This window comes from Barbus barbus (genome assembly GCF_936440315.1).
Source record: "Barbus barbus genome assembly, chromosome: 14".
Lineage (NCBI taxonomy): Eukaryota > Metazoa > Chordata > Actinopteri > Cypriniformes > Cyprinidae > Barbus > Barbus barbus.
Genome location: NC_136742.1, coordinates 10,039,432 through 10,066,293, shown reverse-complemented (window position 1 = coordinate 10,066,293; position 26,862 = coordinate 10,039,432). Strand labels below are relative to the sequence as shown.

The window sequence follows — 26,862 nt, the reverse complement described above, 5'->3', positions numbered from 1 at the left end:
GAACTCCGTGTACGATTCAAGAAGCTGGTCCATCTGTGATCTTCCACACTTAAGGACACTACACTGTAAAAAAAAAAAAAAAAAAGTTAAGCCGACTTAAAATTTTAAGGCAACCAGCTTCAGCAGATTTTTGAGCTTTCTCAACTAAAAATTTAAGCTTTACAGTGTAGGTGTCATGTTTGACCATTTTTGTAGGACATTGTTAAGGGAGGTAACAAGTCCTGGATCTCTCATTGAACTTGAACTTGACTAATGCAGTTTAATTACTGTAAACTAACACTTGCTTAATACATGAAATAATAATGGGTGGGGTGTAGTGATGAAGTTACTGTGTAGCACATAGAACATAATTGTATTAGAGATCAAATATAAATAAAAACAATAAATATAGAGACAAAGTAGGATTAAAAATATTTCATTTTATTTAAGAATGATTTCATTCTATATAAGAGATCATATATATTATATATAAATTAAATATAAAATTATGTAATTATTAAATGATGTGTGTGTGTATGCAATTATATAGCCAATAGAAACATTCTTCCTCTTTTAGACTTCCTCTTTTCTTTATAGAGAATGTACTGCAGTGTGGTACAAATGTTGCCAAATACTAACATAGTATAAATCAATCACTACTTTTTTATTTATTATTATTTTTTTTTTTTAAGTTTTACTATGAGCACCTTGATGGGATTTCTATTATATACCGTTGCCTGGTGCATTGCAGGTCCAGGGCGGCCAATAATGCCCCCCCTCCCCTTAACATTGTGTATAATATTGCAGGTCCGCGTCAACCAATCAGCTGCTGCGTAACAAACCGACGCCGTGAATTCACAAGCGGAGGGAGATCCTCGCGTATCCTTCCGCCTGCAGAAACTAGAGCCACACACCACTGAGTTCATGAAGAGCCTGTTCTTCATAAAAGCAGTAGGAGGAGTAGAGTTGATTTAATAATGATCTAATAATTGCACAGGATTTAATAAAAGCTGCTCCAAACCACAGAATCCTATTCTAATACACACAAACATAAACATAGGCCCTAAATTAGCCTTGGTGTTTTTGTATGTTATTAATAATCTAATAATGAGGTTCCACAGACCTCTACTGGATAATTAATTAATCTCTGGAAATGAACTGAACAAAATGAGCAATTAAGTCAGTAAAAATAATAAAATTATTAGTCATTAATATCCTTAATCATGGAGAAGCATTAATTCTTTTTTATTATTATGTAATACAATGCAGCATTTGTTAGCTATATATATATATAAGAAACCCATTTTTCAGTGGGGAAATTACTGCATTAATTATTAGGTGCCTCAGACTGGACAATGCATAATTAATTAATCTATGACACAAAAGTTCAAAATGAGCAATCAGTCAATCAATCTGTATGATTGAGTGGCAATTCATCAACAGTTATTCACATCTTCACATTCTTTAAACCAGGGTCCAGGACATGCTAATAATGTGCAAATATGTATGAATCCATCATCTTAATGCTGAAATATTTCAGAAAGACATAACCACTGTTTACTGCATCGGTGTGCTTCGGTCAGCCTGCGCTCTGATTGGCTGAGGGCCGCTCCGCACGCGCTGAGTCAGGAAGTGAGCGGCGGATGAATACATGTGCGCTTCTCGCCGAGTCCACAGCCAGAGCTCGCTCATCCCGGAGAGACCTGCGTTTAGCCTAGTCTGGAGATTACCACGCTTTATTCCTCACAATCATGGTACGTAATCATTTATCTCATATACTATTAATGCATTACTCCTCCAAACAGAATCTCAACAAGTCCGTTCGCGTCAAATTAGCCTCGTTTACTTAGAAATATGCGTTTGATACAAGCGTTACAGTTTGGAGATGTAACTTCTCGAGATGATTTACCTCAACTATACGCATATTTTAAACATTTCGCTTTATTTAGTTAAAGTTACCTGCTATAGTTCAATGATGCTACAGTCATAGAGAGAAGCCTGAATCAACAACTGCGCAATTCTTACATCCTTTATCTTACATACGGGGTACACACATCAAATGATGTGGAATACATCCAATATGTTATTATTTTTTCTTTATATCTTACTATATGATAAAAAAATGATAATTTAGATCATCATAACATCACACTGAAACCTGTCCTTGTGATATTTTAATTAGACAGACTGCTTATGCCAATATCTGGGGTGTAGAGGGTCATGATAAGGATGGTTATGCTAATATTCGTGAAATAATATGATTGATGAGACATGAAGAAGATGATTGTAGATGTGTCTGAGATGAGGATGTAGAGGATGTGGCTCTGCCAGTGTCTGTTGCATCATCTACCCCCCTCCACAGACTGAATTACACCAGCAGGGCCAGTGTTTCCCATCTAAAACCACTTTACACACATTTAAAGACCTCACTAATGACAGGCCCATGCATTTTAACCAAACCACAATGTTGTGTGGACTGAAAGGGTGTAGGCTTATGGTAATGGGTGCCCAGTTTCCTGTATTTTGTCTGTAGTCACTGTAGCTTATGCAAATAAAAGGTGTGTCTCGTTGTAAAATGTCTGTCATCTGGCTTTTTTGTTTGTTGAATCTGAGAGGAGTTGTTCTGCATTTCGTGTGTGGGATGTAGTTGTGGTCCATCGTAGTAAACCAAAACCTGTTGGAGGTTGTTTTTTATTAGCTTCCCTGCAGGAACCGGAAATCACTAATTATATTTAATATCTTATTTGTTTCTCTTAAGCAGCAAAGATATTTTTGTACTCGTGTGTCTTGTCTAGACCCAAAAAAGTTATGTTGAAACAATTTTCACTGAGAAATTGCTGGTAAATTTCACAATGAATTACACAGAAATGGCAAATGTCATTGAATTGAACATAAAATCATTTTTTACATGGAAAAAATCTAAGATGTTATCTGAGCTATGCTGTTTGTGTTTATTTTATAGCTTTATACTTGCACTATATGTCAACAGTTGTCAATTTTTATTTCTTCTCTAAGAGAAATGTAACGGAGAGCTCTGTTTGTCTTGTAAACTGTGAAAGATCGAACTCTGAGCGATAAGATTTTCCTCTGGGCTTTTGTGCGTGTGGTTTAATGTTTCTGCGCTGGCAGTAGATATATGAGTGGTGTATTGTCGGTGGTTTGAGCTCTGTTTTGGGTTTGTGTGTGTTCTAATAGTGAGGAGCAGCATCTGGTAGGAGACAGCTGTCCTGGGTGAAGTTATGCTGTAATGTTCCCTGAAGCTCATGCTTTATGTGTTGGGACTCTTGAGGATTATGCTGTGTATACTGACCTACATTCATTTGCCTGAACATTTTTAATAAGCGCTTCAGACGAACACATCTCACCGCAGATGTAGAGATCTTTTAGTATTCAGGTGTGCGATAGAAAATAGAGGAACAGTTCAAATTTCACACAGTTTGGTTTACTACTTGGTTTTGTGGTCACATTTTCTGTAAATGCTCAATAGGTGCAGTAATTAGGAAATTTGATGCTGAAATTGTTTAATTAGCCTATGTTTAATCTACTGTGAGACCAATACGATTTTCTATATTTATTTTACATACAGCCAATTAGGGCTGCACGATTAAATCGAGTGCGATTGCTATGTGCATTTTGTCAGTAATGCCGGTTCTGTAATCAGCAGTAAATCTCCATCACGTGCTTTCAGATGGAGCAGCATTTACTACACAGAGCCGTAGTTCACTGACAGGTTATGCAAAAATAAAAATCGCAGATATTATTGCACGATTATGAAATAAAAGAAATCGCTCTGAAATAATGACAGCTGTTTGCGTAGCTTCTCAGTGAACTACGGCTCTGTGTAGTAAATGCTGCTCCACCTGAAAGCACGTGAAAACACCGCATTTAATAACGTTTTTACTCCAAACTCACTTCATAACGTCAGCCGAGTGTATATAGAATAAGGCACGCAACATATCGTGTGTTTATTAGTCACGTTGAATCAATGAAAACAGTTAAATCTTCAGTTTATTCAGCAACTGCTATAGGCATTTCCTGGGTTTCTTCTGCGGAGCACCCTCTGGTCTTCAGATGGAGATTTACTACTTATCACAGAACCGTGCTTCACTGAAAGATACGCATGACAATCGCAGCTTGTGTCTAATCGATTTATCGTGCAGCCCTAGAGCCAACTTTGCCTCATTCTTTTACGAAAATTACAGAAAATGTTGACACAAATTGAAAATCATGAAAAATTCAATATTGAATTGACAAGATGTGTAGTACATAATTTATTATTGAAATAAACAATTTATGAAGTTGTAAATATATGTATGTGTAAAAATGACAGAACAATTGACAAACTGAAAATTATGAAAAATGAAGTGTAATTGCCATTAAATTGTGTGTGTATGATATTTAATACAATTTCTGTGAAACTTGCAGACAAGTTTTGACAAAAAATGTATGAAAAATAAAATAAAATGTAAATAAAAAATAAACAAATAGATGTGTGTCTAAATTGGGTGGGTATATAATATTTAAATATAATATTAATAATTTTATATATTTTTATTTCAATATGTATAGGTATGAAAATGACAGAGAACAATTTTGACATCAACTAACAATTATGAAAAATGTATGAAAAAGGTGTAATAGTCACTAAATTGTGTGGGTATATAATATTTAAATTTAATAGCGAAAAATACAAATTTTATGCAGTTATAGGTACAGAAATTGTATACAACAATTTTGACAAACTGTAAATTATGAGAAATTAAATGATGTATTGTGGTTTGAAAGGGGAATCAGCACTTCTGTTAATCACATAGCTTTGGCACAACTGATAAAACAGCCAACAAATGTGCAGAATGTTGGCCTGGTCGATATATCAGTATATGACAAAGAGTTCAGTAGTCAAAGATCATCAAGACAGCTGCACTGGCAACTACTGGAAAGTACTGTACCACTCCTAACTGCCTATTAACTGTAGGTCTGATTTACGATTAACAGGTTTAGAAAAAGCAGCATGTTATTGAACGTCTCGGGAATTGTCTTGTCTCCGAACACCTGCTTAAATGTGCGTGTTTGTGATATCTTTATCGACCTACAACCACTGCTTTCCATTTATTGGCCATTATAAAAGAGAAGCGGGACAGACAGTCTTCTGCGCTCACGCTAGATGTCAGAGAGTCCCAGAGCAGCTGCGTTTGTTCCTCTGCTGCAGCGCCCCATCCCCCAGGATGAGCTTTGGGAGGGGGGTGATGGAGGTTGCCTGGGTACTGGGCACATGGGCATGAATGAGGAATGAAATGAGCCATACAGCTGGCAGCAGGAAGACCCACTTATCCAACAAACCAGTGCTCTTTCTTCATTATATCTGCCAGTGACTCAACTGCTGGAACTATAGGATCCCGTGCTTGTGCATTAGAAAGTCAATGATCTCAGCTGCATGTTATATGTCATATTATGTGAGTATGGCTGCGTAATGCAGAAAGGAAGTAGAATAATTAGTGTGATTGAAGGGATGGTTGTGTGTTCCTCTGTCTTTGGCCCATTAGCCCCACTCCTCCCCTTCATAATGTGGGTTATTTGTTTTCCTAGCAGCTCTCATCCACTTTAGCAAGCTCTTGAGACTCATACAGCAAGCTTTTCTCTCCTCGCTGTTAACCAAAGGCTGGGTTGTTGGTCAGTGTCCTGTAATCTGATGCCACCGTATGAACTAAAGTGTTTGGATGTCACATGAAGTTTAAATACAAAATGTGTTTACTCTTAAAAATAAAGGTTCTTTATTGGCATTGATGGTTCTATGAAAAACCTTTAACATCCATAGTACCTTTCAGATGCACAGAAGGTTCTTTATAGTACAAAAAGTTTCTTCGAGTTATTAAAATGTTTTTCACACTAAGAAAAAATGATTCTTTTAAGAACTGCTCACTGAAATGTTCTTTGGGGAATCAAAAATGGTGGTTTCTAAAACCTTCTATGGCAGTGATGCCATAGAACCATTTCGGGTTCCATAGATCTTAAAGTTCTCAGTGGAACCATGGATGCATATAAAGAACCTTTATTTTTAAGAGTATACTTCATGCTACAAGTGTCACATTATCAGTGTTTTTTTTTTAATAATGGCAAATGATCAGACTCTCCTTGGTTTATTGAGATGCATTACGTTATTTTTTTAAATACTGAAACAGAAATGTGTTTTGCCTGTGTCTACTTAGTAACCAGCATTTCTTTTCTTTTTGATTTCTAGGCCGACCAGTTAACAGAGGAGCAGATTGCAGGTGAGAGTGCATGCATGTAATCAGATCACTTTGATTTGTGTATTTTGAAGCAGACACTAAAGACTACCGCCCTTTTCTTATCTCAGAGTTTAAGGAGGCTTTCTCCTTATTCGACAAGGATGGTGACGGCACCATCACGACCAAAGAGCTGGGCACAGTGATGCGGTCGCTGGGTCAGAACCCCACGGAGGCAGAGCTGCAGGACATGATCAATGAGGTGGACGCTGATGGTGAGTGGCTCTGATAGTAACAATAAATCACAGTTGAATGAAATTGATCACCGGTTTCTTTCGAAATTTGAACAAAATATCTTAAAGGACACTCCCCACAAACTCATATTATGGGTTGGTGTTGTGTCAGATTGCTCAGACAAACAGAGAATGTTTGTTCAGGCAATCAGTCTACGAATGGATTATTTATAATTGGGTCAGTGACTCTGAACTTTTGATTTATTTAAAGATGCGATTATAAATGCAATTTACAAAGCTGCATCAAGTAAAAAAATCTCAGGGTGATGCAACTGATATCACAATGAAGAAAACCTTTTGTAGTTTGGCAAGATCTTCCATTATTATTTCTTAGAAAATATGTGTTTCAATAAAACAGCTTATTAATATCTATATATCTATTAGGGATGTCACAATGCTTAATATAATATCGAACCTTTCGGTACGACATTCACGGTTCAATACGCGTTCGTGAATTGCATTTTTGTGGTTTTGCGTTTAAATAATATCGGTTTGTTTTATTTCTCTCAGAATCTGTGTGTGTGTGTCCGTGAGTTCAATGTGCTGAGATGAGGAAACGCCTCCCCGCTTATATCTGAAAAACACGAGCATCTTCCCTTGTAATGACATGCATTGATAAGCCTTTCTAAACCTGTTGTCCAACAAAAGAGAACATCATAACTTGTTTTTACTACACAACATCAGTCGAGTGTTTGAAATAAATTCCTTTTGTGATCTAATGTGGCTTCTTATCACAGAATGAGGCAGAAAATATATTCTATTCTGTAATAAAGGCTATTTCGATTAGAAATGGCTTACAAATATACTTAATCATTATGAAAATACCCAAGATGGCTTGAAGAACACAGATAAACCTTATTTAAATTTACTAAATATCTTCATGGAACGTGATCTTTACTTAGCATCCTAATGATTTTTGGCATAAAAGAAAAATCACTAATTTTGACCCATACAATGTATTTTTGGCTATTGCTACAAATATACCCCAGCGACTTAAGACTGGTTTTGTGGTCCAGGGTCACATATTGTTGCAGGCGAATGTTTATTGTCTTTACATTTCATCATTCAAAACGTTTAACGTTATATCTTGTTTTTATTAAGTTACAGCAATAGCGATGTCTTTATTCATATTAGGGATTTCCTTGAACGTCATCAGTGTTACTTCTGTGATCCACAGAAGTGGATTTTCTGTGTGAGGGTTAAAAACAGAGGTTCGTATTAAACCGTAGAGTAACTATCTATCTATCTATCTAGAACAGTTATTGAATAGTTGTATCTCGGCCAAATATTGTCCTATCCTAACAAACCATACATCAATGGAAACCTGATTTATTCAGATTTCAAATGATGCATAAATCTCAATTTCGAAAAATTGACCCTTATGACTGGTTTTGTGTTCCAGGGTCATATATAAGGTTGATCTGTGTTCTAGATGGATAGATAAAATATATAACCAGCCTGCAAAAACGTGCAGAAAAAAAACATATAGAGAGGACATCTGCAGACATTTATTTATGACTATATGTCAAAGTTCATTTATATCAAGTCAAGGTTGGTTTAGGTTGAAAAATGTGTCATGCGGTGCGACACCACAACACCTTTTTATGTATGAATGAATAATTTATGGTATGTGAGAGAATTTTACACAACTAAACTTTTTTTTTAAATAATAATTACATTTGGAAATAAAAGGAGGGCTTGTTGTTACTGGTTGATGGTTACACCACATGACATTTCATGAAATGTAGATTAGAGTCATTAGACTAAAAGTTTTGAAAATGTTTTTCAAAGTCATGACATGTTTTAAACTCTATAAACAATTTAAATTTTCCTTATCATGCACGTTGTTTCTTTGTCATTTAACCAGTTGTCTCAGCATATTAAACTGGCATAGCAAGTATTGTGAAAAATTACACCTTCACCTTTAATTTATAGATGCTGCTGAAAAGATGAGTTTTCAGTTTCCTTTTTTTTTTTCACACGCCTGTCATTGGAGAAAGTACAGCCTGTCTGTGAGACCATTTAATCTCGTCCACTCGTCGCTGTGACATAACAGCGTCCGATGGTGCAACGATCCACTCGCTCAGCACTCTCTCAGCAAAGACTGACACCAGAAAACTCTCCAATCAGCCTCCTGTCACAGACGTCTCAGACAGACACACAGCCGCGCCATAAGCCGAGATGGTGTGGGAGGATCGGGAGGCTGCTAGACTCCTGAAGCCTGTCAGATTGCGAGCCGTTCTATCGGTCTTCTTCGATCAGCGAATCGATAGGCCTGTGGGATGCAGCCTGCCTCTCTCCTGCCGTGACGTGATCTAGGTCAGATGGCAATAATGCGAGTAGTGGAAAATAAAAGTAATTGCATAATCCACTCTTTGCATTTGTCATCTCGTTCCCACACACTTATCGAACTCAGTTGCCGGGAAACCGGGGAAGAACTTATTTTGAGAATCGACATTGGAAGTGACCTGGAAATGGCTGATTTCAGCACAATTGTGTGTTGCTGAGTGGTCCTTCTCACTAATGAATTGTGTTTCCCTTAGGTACCTGTGAAAGACTGCGCTACTATGACTCAACATCCTGTAGCGATCAAAGGTCTTGCATTTTTATCTGCCACGCTAGGCATGTGGCTTGTTGTTCATTGAATGGGAGTTTTACTCTCAGGTTGTCATACTATATTACACCACACACCATTAAATCACCATCTGCTCCAACCCATAGGACCGTAGCGTTCAACCCAGAGTCAAAGCTCAAAGTCCCTTTTATGTTGGCTAATCCTAGACCAGTGGCTCCACACATCCAGTTGGTAATCCAGCCTGGTCTTTATTACTGCACGCTTGACCTATTTCTGACCTCAGCGAATGTTAAACATGGTTTAGCTCTTTTATGGTCAGATGCGGCTAGTCCGTGCCAGCTGTAGGGATCTAGCCATGTCTCTTATATCACAGACATCACCCTCTCTGCTTTTATTTTTCACCGCTGTCCCTTGAGGACTATCATCTCCTGCTAATCCAGAGTGAGTCACATGGTTTTTGATCTCTCTTACCGAATCCCCACCTTCTCCCTTTGATGGCTCATTGGTAAACTGAGTGTCCTGGGGACGACTGCGGTTTATGTTAGGTGAGCCTCCCTGGCGAATGACCCTGAGATGGGGTGGAGGTGTCATCGCCCAAAACAAGAAGATCTCTAACAATTTTAGTAGACTTTGGACCAGATGTATTTATGTTGGGGAATTATGGCAATGAAAAGGTGCATTAGTTGGAGTTTCCCTTTCAGACGCCAAATTTATGGGAGGAGATTAAAATTAATCCTGCAAGGTGACTAGGGTTTTTACTAAGGTTTGTGTCAATTTACTGGTATTTTTTGCAATTAATTTTAATTTTTGGGTGAACTATCCCAAGGGATAGGTCATCCAAAAATGAAAATTACCCCATGGTTTACTCACCCTTAAGCCATCCTAGGTGTGTATATATTTCTTCTTTCAGATGAATACAATTGAAGTTATATAAAAAAAAATGCCTGGCTCTTCCAAGCTTTATAAATGGGATTTGAGATTTTGAAGCCCAAAAAAGTGCATGCATCCATCATAAAGTGCTCCACACAGCTCTGAGGGGTTAATAAAGGCCTTCTGAAGCGAAGCGATGCATTTGTGTAAGAAAAATATCTGTATTTAAATCTTTATAAACTGTAATCTCTAGCTTCCGCTAACTGTCGTACGCGTGTTCACGAGAGACTGGCGTTTGAGCGGATCAACTGCATCTGTGTTTATTCATTTGTGCATTGTCAGTAGATCAACCGCAGAACTTTCCACTCCCATTGGAGCTGTTATGTGATTTGGGGTCTCACGCTAATTTGCCTTATTTTGTAAAGCTGGCCCTTTAACTTAAATATGAATACCTTTTCTGTCTTGGAGTTGAAAATAAAAAGGCGAGGGAAAGTTTCAAGTTTGATATAAAGTGTCAATTAAATTTGTAATTATTAGAAAAAAACACATCGTAAGAAATGGTCACATTAATGAGAAATATTCAAAGTTGTTTATTTCTCGCAATTTTAAGATGTAAATGCTGTGAGATGTGAAGTCATCATTTATTTTGTTAATCTAAAGTGGAAATGGTTTATTTGAGAGTATCCGAGGTGAGTGTTTGTGTCCATACCTCCGTTTTCAATAAAATCTCACTTCCCATTTTCTTAGGAAATGGAACCATAGATTTCCCAGAGTTCTTGACGATGATGGCCAGGAAAATGAAGGACACAGACAGCGAGGAAGAGATTCGCGAGGCTTTTCGGGTATTTGACAAGGTATGTTTGAGCTGTAACTACTTCACTTGGCTGTTTATTACAGGCAAAATTGAGTCACAGCAGTGATGCTGAGATTTTTCCGCCCTTTTTGTGGCTGATATTGAGTTTTTCTCTTCAGGATGGTAATGGCTACATCAGTGCTGCAGAGTTGCGTCACGTCATGACAAACCTCGGCGAGAAGCTGACAGATGAAGAGGTTGATGAGATGATCAGAGAAGCCGACATAGATGGTGATGGTCAGGTGAACTATGAAGGTAAGATGCTTACTTTTCAGTGCCCACTTTTATTTTCTCTGTTTAGTCTTATTGTTATCTCAAAGGCACCATCTGGTAACTCAGCTATAATACACCTACAAATATATCACATAAAGATGTAGTAATTATTATTATTATTATTATTGGAAAAAATATTTAAACAAAAAAAAAACAACCGAATCAATCAATTTTTGACAAATGGTCAAAAAGTCTTAATGAATAATTTACTCAGTGAATTGGTCAGTTCAGAGTCTTAAATTCCTTTAGATTCTCATCTTTGGTACTTTATTCATGTCCATGTTGGAATGACCATAGTGTCTTATCTGCATCGAAAATGGCTCACATTTCCCAGAATGCACCATATTTGTACAGAGCACATGTAAAAGGCCCCTTTTGTTTTGCTGAAAACGGAGCCTCTTGATTAGACGCATATGAAAGCCATTCGGAAATGGGACGCTAATTACCGTGCAAATTCTGCCTTCACCTCTTGATTAAAAAATTAATAAACCATTGAACAATTTAGCAGCTGGCTGCACAGCGTGGCATTCAGCCAAAAGCAACTGCCTAATCTCATTTTCTCTCCATCTCTCCTCTCAGAATTTGTACAGATGATGACCGCAAAGTGAAACCGCCTCTTCCTGCCGTGCCCTCTTAGAAGAAAAGAAAAAATCAGTCAAATGTTTTACTTACCTCTTGGGAACTAAAGTTTATTTATTCATAATGTTTCTGTTGAAAAAATAATTGAATGTTAAAATAAAGTATCCTTCTGTCCACACAGAAAATAATGGAAAAAGTCAAATATCTGCATGAAATGGTTAGTGATCCTGTCCCCAAAGATCAGTCTAGCATCAGTTATTCGAGAAAAATAACCTGTAACTACCTTCAAACTGAAGACAAACAGCATTTGGTGAACTCCTTAAGTTCCATCTGCTCTTGATAATGTTTGGGCTGGCCATCCTCCTTTTGTTCTCTCGTTTTTTCTGTTCATCATGCATGCAGCTTGAGCCCGGAGCTCATTCTCCAGCCAATCAGAGCGTGCTGAGTCCACTGAAGTGTTGTATCGCGGGGTTTTGTAATTTAATTAAGAGGAACCACAAGTAGAAAGAAAGCTTGTAAATTCAAGTTTCCAGTGGAATGGGGCTTTAATGTATTGTGGGGCATAAAAATCAAAAACAAGCAAAAAAATATTAAAAACAACAAAAAATGTTTGGCATGATTTTGTTTTGTTTTTTGTTTTTTTAATTTTTGTCATGTTTAGTTTTGTTTTCATGACTGACTTTTCCTGGATGGCCATCTCACACCAGGATGGAGATGATGGAGGGATGTTGTGGATGTTTGGAGGAGTGTGGCTGAGCCTTCACTTTTCTGTCCTCTGTTTCAGTGAATTCTCCCTGGCACCTCTTCTGCTGCGGGAGTTTGCACTCCACTCCTCCGTTTGCATTCATTCCAAATTGTACATGCTACTGTTTTAATATTTTCTTCGAATAAAGTGACCATGTACTTTACGACTGCCTACTTCTGTTGTTCCTTCTCAAACCATCGTGTGTCCGTTAAGTGAGGTAAGGTCAGGGTTTTCTTCTCCGCTCTCGGTTTGCATTAATTCACTGTCTCATCCATCCCGATGGACCTCAGATAGATCAGTGACAGCACTAAGACCACCTGTGTTCCAGCTAAATTACAGCTTCCTGTTGAGATGAAGCCATCAAACATTTAATAACCCAATCAATCGTCTTCTCGAGTGTCGTTTTACTCCTCAGTTCTCTCCGCTTCAGATATTTATGTGTATAGAGGTGATTTTTTTCAGAATTGACCTGCATAATGCAAAGTCTTAACTGCCGCCCACCCAAGACTCTAAGATTCTAACTCACCAGACCCGCACATTTTGACACCTGAGCTGCCCCTGGAGTTAAATTAGGTGTATCAATATTTCACGTGAAAATGAGGCAGCACAGGTGTCGTAGCAGTAAGAGGAGAGCAGGATTTACTGGCCTCCGCCTCCACCGCCCAACAACACTGAACCCAAAACACTATCAGATTACACACAACAATGCAGAAACCGCCTCCTGCATGTTCACACCACAGCTTTTTTACTGAAGTGGCTTTGAATAACATTTTATTAAAAAATCTAGAACCTTAAAACGTCTCAAACTAGTTTTCCTTTGATATATTTTATGAAAAATAAAAAAAATAAAAACCCTTCCTACATGACTAAAAAAAATAGGGTGTTAGACTGGTATGTTCTCAGAATTGCGAGTTTATATTTCACAATTATCAGAAAAAAAGTCGCAATAACCTTTTTTTATTCAGTGGCGGAAACAGGCTTCCATACAACAGCTTCAAAATACCAGTAAATTATCATTAACCAGAATGACCTCTATACGGCTGCCATTAAATGGAGGGGTATACGCGGTCAGTGTTTTTGTTGATGTTTCCATTTTTGTGTCAAATGTTCACATTTACGCAGCTTCTTTTGGCCCAGAGAAATCATATTAGACGACTTTAGACATTTCTTTCGCTTGCGTAAACAGCACAGAGTAAATCTTTTACCGGTAATCTCGTTCTGCGGTCACTCAGAGCACATTACTGGTATGTTACAACTTCTGTTCTCACATGATCTCTTAACTGTAATTTACCAGTAAAGGCTGTTTTTGTGAAAGGGGCTAATTATTTTATTATGAGATATTGTCCAGGCCTAACTGGGTAAAAATGACTGGCCTCTTTTAGTCTGTCTTTGCTTTGAGGTCCTCCATATCAGTGGTTTTAAAACTGTTAGTCACAAAGAGGAAATAAATGGTTCATTGCAAAGTAAGAGGATGTCATGTAAGAAATATGAAAAACACAAGTTTGTTGGTGGGCATTACTGCATTTTTGTCAGTCAAATAAGTTGCAGATCACATCAGTGTTTCTTGCAGTGCTTTTTCCGTTGGCTGAAAGGTCTTTTTAATGGAGCGTTCTATGGTTTGAATGGACAGGTGCCGCATCCTGTTTTTGGTTACAGATGACAGTTTTGTCACTCGTAATTACGGTAATTGTAACATATGGAGGTCACCTCAATAAAATCAGTAGCATTTGGCTAGACATGTGATCTCAACATCTCATCTAGAGTCGGCAACATTTGTTGTTGCAATTTATGTGCAGCATCCCTTGATGAAAGATCACAGTAACCTTTAGCAGCTGGTCCTGTGGTAATGAGTTCCTCCTCCTGTCTGATATCAGATCAGTGTTTCTGAAGCTTTCTATTCAAAACTGCCAGTTTCTTCTGTATTATGACAACAACCAGCTACATAAGAAAATGTATAATGATAAGAGATACAGATACAGTCCTCTGAATCTGACATCAAATTCCTATATATCTGCACCTGTATGCCACTCATCTGCTGTGCTTGAATATTTGGACACTTGAAGACACGCTTAAAGAGACAGTAATGCTCAAATTTACCCAAAAAAGATATTTTGAAGAATGTTGGTAGCTAAATTGTTATGGGCACCATTGACTTCCCTATTAACAAAAATTACTATCGAAATCAATGGGACTTGATACTGTTTGGTTACCAACATTCTTCAAAATAATTTCTTTTGTGGTCTGCAGACGAAAGAAAGTCATAGAGGTTTGAAACGACATGAGAGTGAATAGTGACGGTTCTCATTTTTGGGTGAACTACCCCTTTTTAAAAGTATGAATTTAAAGGGCACCTATTATGCCCCTTTTGAAAAGATGTAATACTGGTCGTAGGTGTCTCCAGAATGTGTCTGTGAAGTTTAAGCTCAAAATACCCCGCAGATCATTTATTATAACATCTGGAAAATGTAATTTTTGGGGCGTGTCTAAAAAAAAGAGCTGTTTTTGTGTGTACCACTTTAAATGCAAATGAGCTGCATATTCCCACCCTGTCTCCAGAAGGCATCTTATACATCTCTGTTTTGCATACCTACAGCAATAAACAGCTGGTAGAAGCAACATAACTGACCAGTGTTCAGCTGAGGGAAGCCAAACACACTGAAAGTGGGACGGAAAGCTTGATGTTACAGGCTTGATGTTACAGAGGCTCAATAGACCAAGCTGCGACAGGGTGTTTGCTAGCGCCACCAAACGAACAGCACGACACTGATCAATTAAAATACTTTGATAACGTATGCACACAAACATGGTTAAAACATTAGCTAAGCACTATAAAGACATGACATTCACAAAGTGGTCTGGAGTGAAATAATTTGCGCAGATATAAACGTATTTAGGTAGATTTTGAGACGCATTACCTTCAAAAATAAAAGTAATCCACTGCGTCCTCAGTGGCTCAGATGTTGGGAGAAAATGACGACTCTTGTGTTCAGTCTTACATCCAAACGCAGAACACCGGGATTGCTTACGAGAGACATTATTGATGTTACAGCTGCTTAAGCACGGAGAAAATGGCAAAGACAACTCGCTGAGTGCGGAAACTATGGTAATGCAGGATTGTCAGTTAATGGACGTGGGCGGGGCCTAAGCAATGTGATGTCATATTGCTCAGAGAATCAAAACAGCAGACTGTTTTGTTTTAATGCGGATTAAAAAATGAGTGGGTGGATTTTTATCATTGTAGGATGGTTGTGTTCACACGCTCCCAACACACATATATGTCCAAACACCATGTAAAAGTGGATTTTGCATAATTGGTGCTCCTTAATTCCAGTATATGTCAAAACATCAAACTAAAGGCCCATTCACACGAAGAATCATAACTATAAAGATAACTATAACAATATCAACACCTACACTGGTGTACAATAACGATCTGTTTATTATAATTATAAGCTTGCGCTGCTGTTTGGTTGTCTGTCGCTTTAAATGCACAAGTTCTTTAAAGAAGGATGGATTCTGATTGGCTGCCAACGTATTGTTCTTTTTGGCTTAAAAATATCATTCTGAAAGTGATTTCAATGATACAATTTCTTTGTGTTGTTTTCATGGTTTGAACTCTGCTATCCTTTTAAATTTATAATAATTTCTCAAACTATATATTTCTCATTATAGTTATAGTTTCTTGGTGTGAATGGGCGATAAGAGTTGTCTTTGAACAAACAAACTTCATTCTTATGCATGATTGAATCTGTATATTTGCTGTGAGCAGGGAGGAAGCTGTAGAAACTGTCAGAGAGAAACCCACAGACACACTAACAGAGACACTAACATCAGCATAAGATTAAAGAAGCCTAAGACAGTTTCTTACATAACACTGCTGACAGGCACTCTGTGTGTGTGTGTGTGTGTGTATGTGTATGTGTGTGTGTGTGTGTGTGTGTGTGTGTGTGTCACGTCTGTGTGTGTGTGTTTGCATACAGTATGGCAGAGTGCAGCACAGTAAACCCACCATGAAAAGTTGTGCACAAAAGCCCTAAAACACATAATGCATAAAAACGTTTCAGACAGATTTTGTAATAGGTTGCTTCATAAAACGTTTCTTCATGCATCAGCCTTGCAAGGCACAGAGGAGGGGTTTCCCACCATGGAGGATGTATGTTTACACATTTATATTATATTATATTCAAAATAATACATCTTCATTACATATAAAACAATAATATGTAATGTGGTACAGATATATGATAATTACTGTATTTTTTAATCAAATAAATTCAGGCTTTGTAAACATAAGAGACAGCATTCAAAAACATAAAAAATATATATATATATATATTTTATCTTTATGTCACAATGCTGTCAAAATGATGCCTTAAAAGATGATAGATTATTTGAAAAAATGAGATTATTTGATTAGGCTGCTCAGCAGTGTACATTTCCGTTTGAGAAAAAGGCAGAGTGACAGGGATACAGTGAAAGGAAGAAAGAATTAAAGCAAGAAACAGTCCTGAGGGTTTCCTCCTGATGTGGCAAAGCCTGGGATCCCTCTGCAAACCGCCGCACCTCCTCCTGCCTGCAGTGCTCTCCGCTTTGATTTGTTCCCCTCTTTGTGAAGCTGACAGTCCTCCCCCTCCCACATCTGCAGTTTTCCTGGGGAAGCGTTCCTGAACTTAGGCTCTGTGTCATAAAGGATAGTAAAGGATGTTCTCCTCTGCTGAACAGAGCTGCGCACACACACACACACACACACACACACACACACACACACACACACACACACACACACACACACACACACACAGAGAAACGCTGCAGAGGATTCATGCAGCACAGAAAAGCTGGGATACCCCAGTTCATTTTTTGTTCTGCTGTCTCCAGTTTATTTTTTCTTTTAACACTGTGATAAATGAATTAATTATTAAGAAAATATCCGATCTAAAGCGCTTGAGGGATGTTTTTCCCAGCTTCTGTAATTTAAAGGTCTGTTTGTTGCTTCAGTGCTGTTTGAGGAATGTAGGTCAGAGAGCTGCTGCAGTCATCTTCACACTCAAACACATGCAGACACATTCACACAGACACATTCAAAGTGTTTTGAAATATATAAATAAGTCACAAGCTTAGTGTTGGTAAATAAAAGTGTACATGCTTAATATGTAAACACGTGTATTGAAATAGGTCTCTATTATTATTATTATTTGACCCTCTAACTCTAGGACTCTGTCAATGTATGATGACAGTAGCAGAATGAATTTGGAAGGGTACAAAACCATCTTGCCTACCAATATTCAAGAAAATGCCACCAGATTCACTGGGAAGTGCTTCATATTGCATCAGGACAATGACCCAAAACACCCTGCCAGTTCAGTCAAGGAATTTATAAGGGCAAAGAAATGGAAAGTCTTAGATTGCCCAAGTCAATCTCCAGATTTAAATCTGATTGAACATGAATTTCACCAGCTGAAGAGGAGAGTAAAGGCAGAAACTCCCCAAAACAAGCAACAATTGGAATTGGCTGCATTAAAGGCTGGGAAAAGTATTTCAAAGGATGAGACCAAGAGTCTGGTGATGTCTTTGGGTCCCAGACTCACTGCTGTGATTGTGCGCAAGGGATCTGCAACTAAATAATAGCTTTTAATCTTTTATATCCGCCTTATGTTCAACTGTCCCAATACTTATGCTCACATCAATGAGTGGAATGAACTCTAAAAGTGCTGTTCTTTTTATTTGGTAAAACATATATGTGTTGAAACGGCTAATAATAAAATGTGACATTCTGTAGTTTTATCTCATATTCATATTTTAATCATATTTGCAAATGTCTTGACTTCACAGCCAACAGAGCAATTTTGTCTTTACTGTTCCAATACTTATGGAGGGTACTTTATGTTACTGTTATATATATTTATTTATTTAATGTTTCATATATATATATATATATATATATAAATATAATTCAAATTAACGTTTAACTTTACATTTTAAAAAGTAATTTATTTCTGTGATGCAAAGCTGAATTTTCAGCATCATTTCAGAAACATTTTTTTAGTGTTAAAAACAGTTGTGCTGCTTAATATTTTTGTGGAAACTGTAATAATGTTTTTCATGATTCTTTGTTGAATAGAAAGTTCATATGAGCAGCATTTATTTGAAATATAAATTGTTTGTATTATTACAAATGTTTTTACAGTCACTTTTGATCATTTCAATGCATCCCTGCTGAATAAAATTAATTTCTTAAAAGAAAAAAAACTGACCTCAAACTTTGTTTATTGTTCATACAATAAATGTTTTGAACGGCAAAAGAAGAATCTCATGGTTTGGAACAATATGAGGGTGAGTAAAGTTTGAATTTTTTAAACTTATGTGGAAAGAATGTCAGAATATTAAATGACAGTTTTTCTCCATTGCTTAAACACATTTCTTGAAATTATGCCTCTTTCACCGTATGTCCCCACATGTAGCGGAATGACAATAAAGCTCAACTTGAACTTGAACTTGAACAACAGTTTGGATGACAGTTACTGTACTGAAATGCAGAAGTCTGCACTTCTTATGCATGCCATATATCCATTTCAAAAGTACAAATTACTGTAAAAGACTGGATATGATTCACAGTTACACTTTTACTAGTGGTCTGACAAAAAAAAAACACATTACAAGGTCATTGTGAAATAGAAAAGAAACTAAATATGTGCAAAATTAGAAAGGTAAACACTACAAGGTAAAAATTACAATTCATGTCAAATTTATAAAAATCTAATAGAAATGTGCAGAAAATAGGCTTGAAAGTTTATGACAACTAGATCAACCATTTTGCATCTCATAACTTATATGATGAACTAATGACTTGAGGTTTTGAAGGGTAAGACTATTGCACAGAAAACTTGAGCAACATGACAATAGCAACTGATAATGTAGGAAACCACAGACAAATGTGCATAACCAATTGCATGAATGTACCAAAGCAATCGCAACTTGTTCAAAAGGATGAGAAACTTATGATGTGCACAAGTGACTATGATGTGAAGATTAAACAAGTAGTTTGAGAATTTAATTTCTGATCTGAGGAATGCACCAAAGCCACTGAGAAAAACTGTAAGCCCTTTATCCATCGAAGGCTCTGATTGGTGCGTGATCAATTTAGACTCCTAGTGTTTCCTCTTGGGTAATTGTGTGCTAATTGAGCTCAAACTGTGCAGACTTGAGTGAACAATATTGAATGCTAGTGCTGTCTAAATGACCACATGGTGTAAGCACTGAGAAATGTAGGGAAATTTGTGTTTTGCAGTAACAGTTCACCAAATCTGACTTGTGTTAAAGCAGGGGAATAGTGTTTATAGTTCAGCAAAATGGGTGTGCTTCTTGAAAAATGGCGTTATGGTTTTGAAATTTTAGTTCAAAAGCCTGGTTATAGTGTTTTAGCAATCAAGAAAAACTTTAATACATTAATACATTGTAAAAAATGCTGTAGGATTTATTTTTCACTCAGAAATTGCTAGTAAATCTCACAAATAATTACAAAGAAATGGCAAGTAGCCTAACAGAAATTCTGAAGTAGGAAGACGGAATTAGCATTTTCTTGTAAAACATACTTCACTAATCTTCTTTTCACAGTGTACTTCTCAGTTCTGTGTGACCCAATGTGAGGTTGTGGATGTAAGAAGAGGAAGTCTGAGTGAGACGACAGTTACGGCTGCTGCTGAAAGAGGACAAAAAGTCAAGCAGACAGCCACAGAGACACTGCTGACACTTCGAATGACTCTCCTGCTGCAGTGACCGCTGTGGAGGTGAGAGCTCATAAACCTCCAGGCGGCCCGCTAGAGAGAAAGTGCTGAGCTGGGATCCTCCTGTCAGGGATTTCCTCGCTCTGATGTACACCCCCCCCCATCCCGCAATCTAATCTTGGATTGATGCCACCTGAGCAGGGAACGCTGGGACTCGATGCTGCGGCCTGCATAAGCAACTGCAGAGCCTTTGGTCATTTGCGGGAGGGAGCAGTCAGAACGGCAATGCTTTGCAGTGGCAATAAAAAGCTAATGGTATGCAGCACAGTGTCACGTGACACGTGAGTGAGATGGAGCAGCGAGGAATTGCTGTTTATGACGGCCAGATGCAATTTCCTCTGTACGGTTATAAACCAAACAGAGCGAAATCCAACCCGAGGCGAATGAAGTATGTCAGTTTATGTCTGTGTCCTGCAGTCTAATCAAACTCTGCTAGTCTTTCTAAGCGCTGGTTTATAGTCTTCAGAAGCGCTCGGCCCATTTTGCTGCCAGTTTGTCTTGTATTGATGGCGTCTGCAGATCTGTGGAGCACTGAGGCTAACGGCCTGATACTTTTTCTGCAGTGCGAAAGGGAGGAGAAATTGCTCGTGTCTTAATAATGACTAAACATGCTACAGAAATAAAAACGATTCTGTGTAGTAAATACTACAGAAAAACAAATGTAATTTCTACATGAAAAAAGTTAGTTCGGTTCAATAATTAAAAAGAAACTAAGGAAATTCTATAGGCTATTGGTACTCAATTCAAGCTTGTTGAAGTTAAAGGGATAGTTCACCCAAAAATGAAAATTCTGTCATTAATTACTCACCCTCATGTCGTTCCGAACCCGTAAGACCTTCGTTCATCTTCAGAACTTCTGTGTGTCGATCGTGGTAATATCCTTGTAATATCTTAATTTGTGTTCTGAAGATGAACAAAGGTCTTACAGGTTCGGAACGACATGAGGAGTAATTAATGACAGAATTTTTGGGTGAACTAACCCTATAATTCTATATGTGAAATTAAATATACATATGTAATACTTAATTGCTTTATGAATGTTAAGTTCAATAGTAAGTAGATTGTACAGAGCAGTAGCATTAAAATTTACTTAAAAAAATAAATAAAATTGGTAACAATTTGCACTAACAAATGTATTATTTTCAGTGTATGTAGAGTATGAGTAAACAGTACAGAAAGTTCCTGATGTTTACCAGAGAGAAACAAAGTTACTAGTGTAAGCTCAGCGATGACCCTAATGCTTTTTAGCATTAGAGACATAAATTCAATGATATCTCACAGGAAAATGTTATTATTTTACAGGGTGGTGATTTCATGAATTTGTATGATGTGAATCATAATAAAACATAATTTTTAGAAAAAAAGTATGCATTTAGGTCATTAGGGTTAGTACTTTTAGGGTTAGGGTTTTCTACAAATTGCACATTTTCTTATAAAAATCCATATGAAGACATCAAGTAGAAACCAATTCACCAAAGCATAAAATAGTTATTATATACAATTGCCAAGAGTTTGTGAAAAGTTGCTCATTTTGATTAAATAATCTTTAATAAGTACACTTATTTTGATGCGTTGACATGCTAAAGCACATGTAAAGTATGTGATTATAATTTTAACATTGCGTTCAGGTAATACACTACATAAGTTAATATATTTTAAATGGCAACTTCATGATAACAAACGTGTAATTACACACACACACACACACACACACACACATGTTGGTTTTTGTGGTTTATGGGGACTCTCCATAGGCGTAATGGTTTTTATACTGAACAAACTGTGTGTGCTATTGCCCTACACCAACCCTACACCTAAACTTAGCCCTCACAGGAAACATGGTGCATTTTTAGATTTTCAAAAAAACACCATTTAGTATGTTTTTTAAGCCTTTTGAATTACGGGGACATAGGCAGTGTCCTCATAAACCACCTTCATATTGTAATACCTCTGTCATACCCATGTCATTATACAAATCTGTGTCCTCATAAACCACATAAACACACACACACACACACACACACACACATGTTGGGTTTCCATGTTTTATGGGGACATCCCATAGGCGCAATGGTTTTTATACTGTACAATCTGTATGTGCTATTGCCCTACACCAACCCTACACCTAAACTTAGCCCTCACAGGAAACATGCTGCATTTTTAGATTTTCAAAAAACTTTATGCTGTATGATTTATAAGCTTGTTTCCTCATGGGAACCAAAAAATGTCCCCACAAGATTAAGATTTACTGGTATTACTATCCTTGTGGGGACATTTGGTCCCCAGGACGTGATGAATACCAGGTGCACACACACACACACACATATATATATTAGTGCTGGGCAAAGATTAATCGTGATTAATCGCATCCAAAATAAAAGTTTTTCTTTATATAATATATCTGTGTGTACTGTGTATATTTGTTATGTATATATAAATACACACACATGCATGTATATATTTAAGAAAAATATGTTATGTTTATATATTAAATATATTTATATATAATATAAATTATATGAATATAAATATATACACGTAAATACATGTAAATATTTTCAAAATATATACTGTATGTGTGTGTCTTTACATATACATAATAAATATACACAGCACACACAGATATATTATATAAAGAAAAACTTTTATTTTGGATGCGATTAATCACGATTAATCTTTGCCCAGCACTAATATATATATATATATATATATATATATATATATACATACAAACCCGATTCCAAAAGATTTGGGACACTGTACAAATTGTGAATAAAAACAGAATGCAATGATGTGGAAGTTTCAAATTTCAATATTTTATTCAGAATACAACATAGATGACATATCAAATGTTTAAACTGAGAAAATGTATAATTTTAAGGGAAAAATACGTTTATTTTAAATTTCATGGCATCAACACATCTCAAAAAAGTTGGGACAAGGCCATGTTACGTGGCATCCCCTCTTCTTTTTATAACAGTCTGCAAACGTCTGGGGACTGAGGAGACAAGTTGCTCAAGTTTAGGAATAGGAATGTTGTCCCATTCTTGTCTAATACAGGCTTCTAGTTGCTCAACTGTCTTAGGTCTTCTTTATCGCATCTTCCTCTTTATGATGCGCCAAATGTTTTCTATGGGTGAAAGATCTGGACTGCAGGCTGGCCATTTCAGTACCCGGATCCTCCTTCTACGCAGCCATGATGTTGTAATTGATACAGTATGTGGTCTGGCATTGTCATGTTGGAAAATGCAAGGTCTTCCCTGAAAGAGACAACGTCTGGATGGGAGCATATGTTGTTCTAGAACTTGGATATACCTTTCAGCATTGATGGTGCCTTTTCAGATGTGTAAGCTGCCCATGCCACACGCACTCATGCAACCACATACCATCAGAGATGCAGGCTTCTGAACTGAGCGCTGATAACAACTTGGGTTGTCCTTGTTCTCTTTAGTCCGGATGACATGGCGTCCCAATTTTCAAATTTTGATTCGTCTGACCACAGAACAGTTTTCCACTTTGCCACAGTCCATTTTAAATAAGCCTTGGCCCAGAGAAAACGCCTGCGCTTCTGGATCATGTTTAGATATGGCTTCTTTTTTGACCTATAGAGTTTTAGCCGGTAACGGCGAATGGCACGGTGGATTGTGTTCACCGACAATGTTTTCTGGAAGTATTCCTGAGCCCATGTTGTGATTTCCATTACAGTAGCATTCCTGTATGTGATGCAGTGCCGTCTAAGGGCCCGAAGATCACGGGCATCCAGTATGGTTTTCCGGCCTTGACCCTTACACACAGAGATTGTTCCAGATTCTCTGAATCTTTGGATGATATTATGCACTGTAGATGATGATAACTTCAAACTCTTTGCAATTATTCTCTGAGAAACTCCTTTCTGATATTGCTCCACTATTTTTCGCCGCAGCATTGGGGGAATTGGTGATCCTCTTGCCATCTTGACTTCTGAGAGACACTGCCACTCTGAGAGGCTCTTTTTATACCCAATCATGCTGCCAATTGACCTAATAAGTTGCAAATTGGTCCTCCAGCTGTTCCTTATATGTACATTTAACTTTTCCGGCCTCTTATTGCTACCTGTCCCAACTTTTTTGGAATGTGCAGCTCTCATGAAATCCAAAAGGAGCCAATATTTGGCATGACAATTCAAAATGTCTCACTTTCAACATTTGATATGTTATCTATATTCTATTGTGAATAAAATATAAGTTTATGAGATTTGTAAATTATTGCATTGCTTTTTTATTCGTAATTTGTACAGTGTCCCAACTTTTTTGGAATCGGGTTTGTATATTAATACATGACATACAAATTTTAATAGAAAAGACATTAAAGTATATTTCAGTTCACTATAAGAATAGTACAAGTTTACCATTGTAAATATATTCAGCAGTACACTTTAACCATATTTCAAAGACAATGGAAGTAATGATAAAATTATTGTCACTCTTTATTTTAAGGTCCAGTTCTTGCTATTAACAAACCATTAACTATGACTTTTGCCTCAATAAACTCCTAATTACTGCTTAATAAGTTGCTTAATAAGTTTAGTAAAGTAGTTGTTAAGTTTAGGTATTGGGCAGGATTAGGGATGTAGAATATGTGCTTTATAACAACTATTAAACAGCCAATATGTTAATAATATGCATGATAATAAGCAACTTAGTGAGAATTGGTCCCTGTACTAAAGTGTTACCTAAATTACACATAAAGACACACTTATGTCCGACACAAGTAGGTCAAAAAATTACTCTTAAGTTCAACTTTAATATAAATTAAAATGATTATACATTTTCATTATGTTGTAAATAATATGCAATTGTCTGAAAACTTTACATTTAGTTTTCACTCAAAGTATATTATTTCTGTAAGTATTCTTTATTTTAAGAATGCTATGTGTATCCTAGTTCCAAAGTCATTTATTTATTTATTTATATCTTTAATTATTTCATTCATTCATTCATTCTCGATTTTATTTGGTGTTTATTTAATGTATATTGATAGAAAATCACATAATCATAGATCAGATTTTTAGTCTATTTATCCTAGCCCAAACTTTTGGTGGTTGCAGAAATGACAAAAAAAAAAAAAAGAAATGAAATAAAATAAAATAAAATGCACTATACATTTGACCTCCTGATGCTTACAAACAAATTTTCTGAAAGTTAAGCACCTCTTTTCACTGACCATTTGACAAGCAAAAAAAACTAAACAGAAAAAACTACATTTCAAGCCCAATTACACATATATCTGCACAGTTTTGTTTTTATTTAACTGGTTTGCACATCTGCCATGCGCCTTATGCCACTTTATCTGTTCTTTATTTTTTCTACAATGTCCTCATTTGTATATTTGTATAGTTGTATGTACATATGTTTAAACTGTATTATCTGTATTTGAACGTGTTTAATGTTAACTGTATGCACCAAGGGTCTGAGAGTAACGCAATTTCAATTCTCTGTATGTATGTGCCGTACATGTGGAAGAATTGACAATAAAGCTGACTTGACTTGACTTGAATTTTGTACCCTATTCATGGACAGTGCCTTTTACATTATACTCCATTATGGAAAGAATGAGGACACACAAGCTTTGAAAGGCAAATTCGTCTGCATGGCTGAGGCAAATGCAATGACTTAATGACTTAATTTCCACGTGAAACACTGGAAACTAAAACTAAATTGGAGGATTGTGTTGCAGAATACGGTCATCTTAAGTGTGCAGAAATTAGATGTACTTTGACAACCAAGTAAAACCCAGCAGATGCATCTATCTTGCTTATGTATATCAACAAATCTAAATGGGTTCACAATATTTCTGCATGCAAAATCTGCTTTGTTTGATTAATCATTGCAATCTTACACAAAAAAAAAAACTCCATTGCCATAAACAAATCCTATCATTTCTCATTCAGAGATTTTTCCTTTCCATTCCTCCAGCAAAGACAATAAAGAGGTTCTTTTATATTCTCTAAAATCACAAATACAGTGCAATTCAGAGCCAAAGTGTTGCCACTAAATCTCTTCTGCATCCTGAAAACTTGCAAAGTAGAAACAAACTTTTACTATTTGACTTTCAGGCAAAGTGGCATGGAAATATAAAGCATCCCTTTCTGTTCCAGACCTTTGTTTTGTGCCCAGCCTCTCATTTCTGCAGCTTTGAAAGCACCTAAACACGCTCTCTGGCTTATAAATAAAAGAAGCCGCTGTAGCAGGAACTCGATGTAACTCAGAAGGACAAGCAACCGAGGGAAAACCCGAGCTAGCAGACTGTAACATACACCACAGTCTAAAATTTCTGCTATAGTGCGCTAGTCAGATTTCCTTCAGCCATTCGTCTTCCAGAATTTACAAGCTACAAATAGATAAGTGACTCTGTTGCGTGCTAGCCTGCTATTAGGGCTAATAACTGAATGGCCTAATCAACTAATGAGTCACTGGATCCCAAAAGATAAGAGTTTATAGGTAGCCGGTTGATGCAAGCTGCTCAATAATGCAGGATTCGGAGCTTTAAGCTACAGACGTGTACATTTAAAGAGCTATATTTACAGTAAGTGTACGCTTTATCTCACCTGAGACCACTGAGATGGAAATGAGTGACTCATCTGCTGCTCTTTGACTCTCCGTGTTACATTCACTTGTTCTAGAGGCTATACGCCTAGTATGAAAATGG

The 26,862-nt window shown here is 36.9% G+C and overlaps 1 protein-coding gene across 1 annotated transcript; it reads left to right on the top strand.

Annotated features, from left to right (window-relative positions):
- Nucleotides 1–1,601: 1,601 nt before the first annotated feature.
- Nucleotides 1,602–12,554, top strand: LOC306879745 (calmodulin-1). Its single transcript, XM_079432912.1, has 6 exons — nt 1,602–1,733; nt 6,218–6,248; nt 6,335–6,478; nt 10,689–10,795; nt 10,914–11,049; nt 11,647–12,554. The coding sequence occupies exons 1-6, from the start codon at nt 1,731–1,733 to the stop codon at nt 11,673–11,675; spliced, it is 450 nt and encodes a 149-aa protein (XP_079289038.1). The 5' UTR covers nt 1,602–1,730; the 3' UTR covers nt 11,676–12,554.
- Nucleotides 12,555–26,862: the final 14,308 nt, after the last annotated feature.

What these genes read in the sequence shown, in the direction of transcription:
- LOC306879745 (XM_079432912.1), top strand. An exon ending in CTTTTCGGGTATTTGACAAG is followed by an intron (nt 10,796 to 10,913) that starts GTATGTTTGAGC and finishes TTTTCTCTTCAG; the next exon opens with GATGGTAATGGCTACATCAG. An exon ending in TGGTCAGGTGAACTATGAAG is followed by an intron (nt 11,050 to 11,646) that starts GTAAGATGCTTA and finishes CTCTCCTCTCAG; the next exon opens with AATTTGTACAGATGATGACC.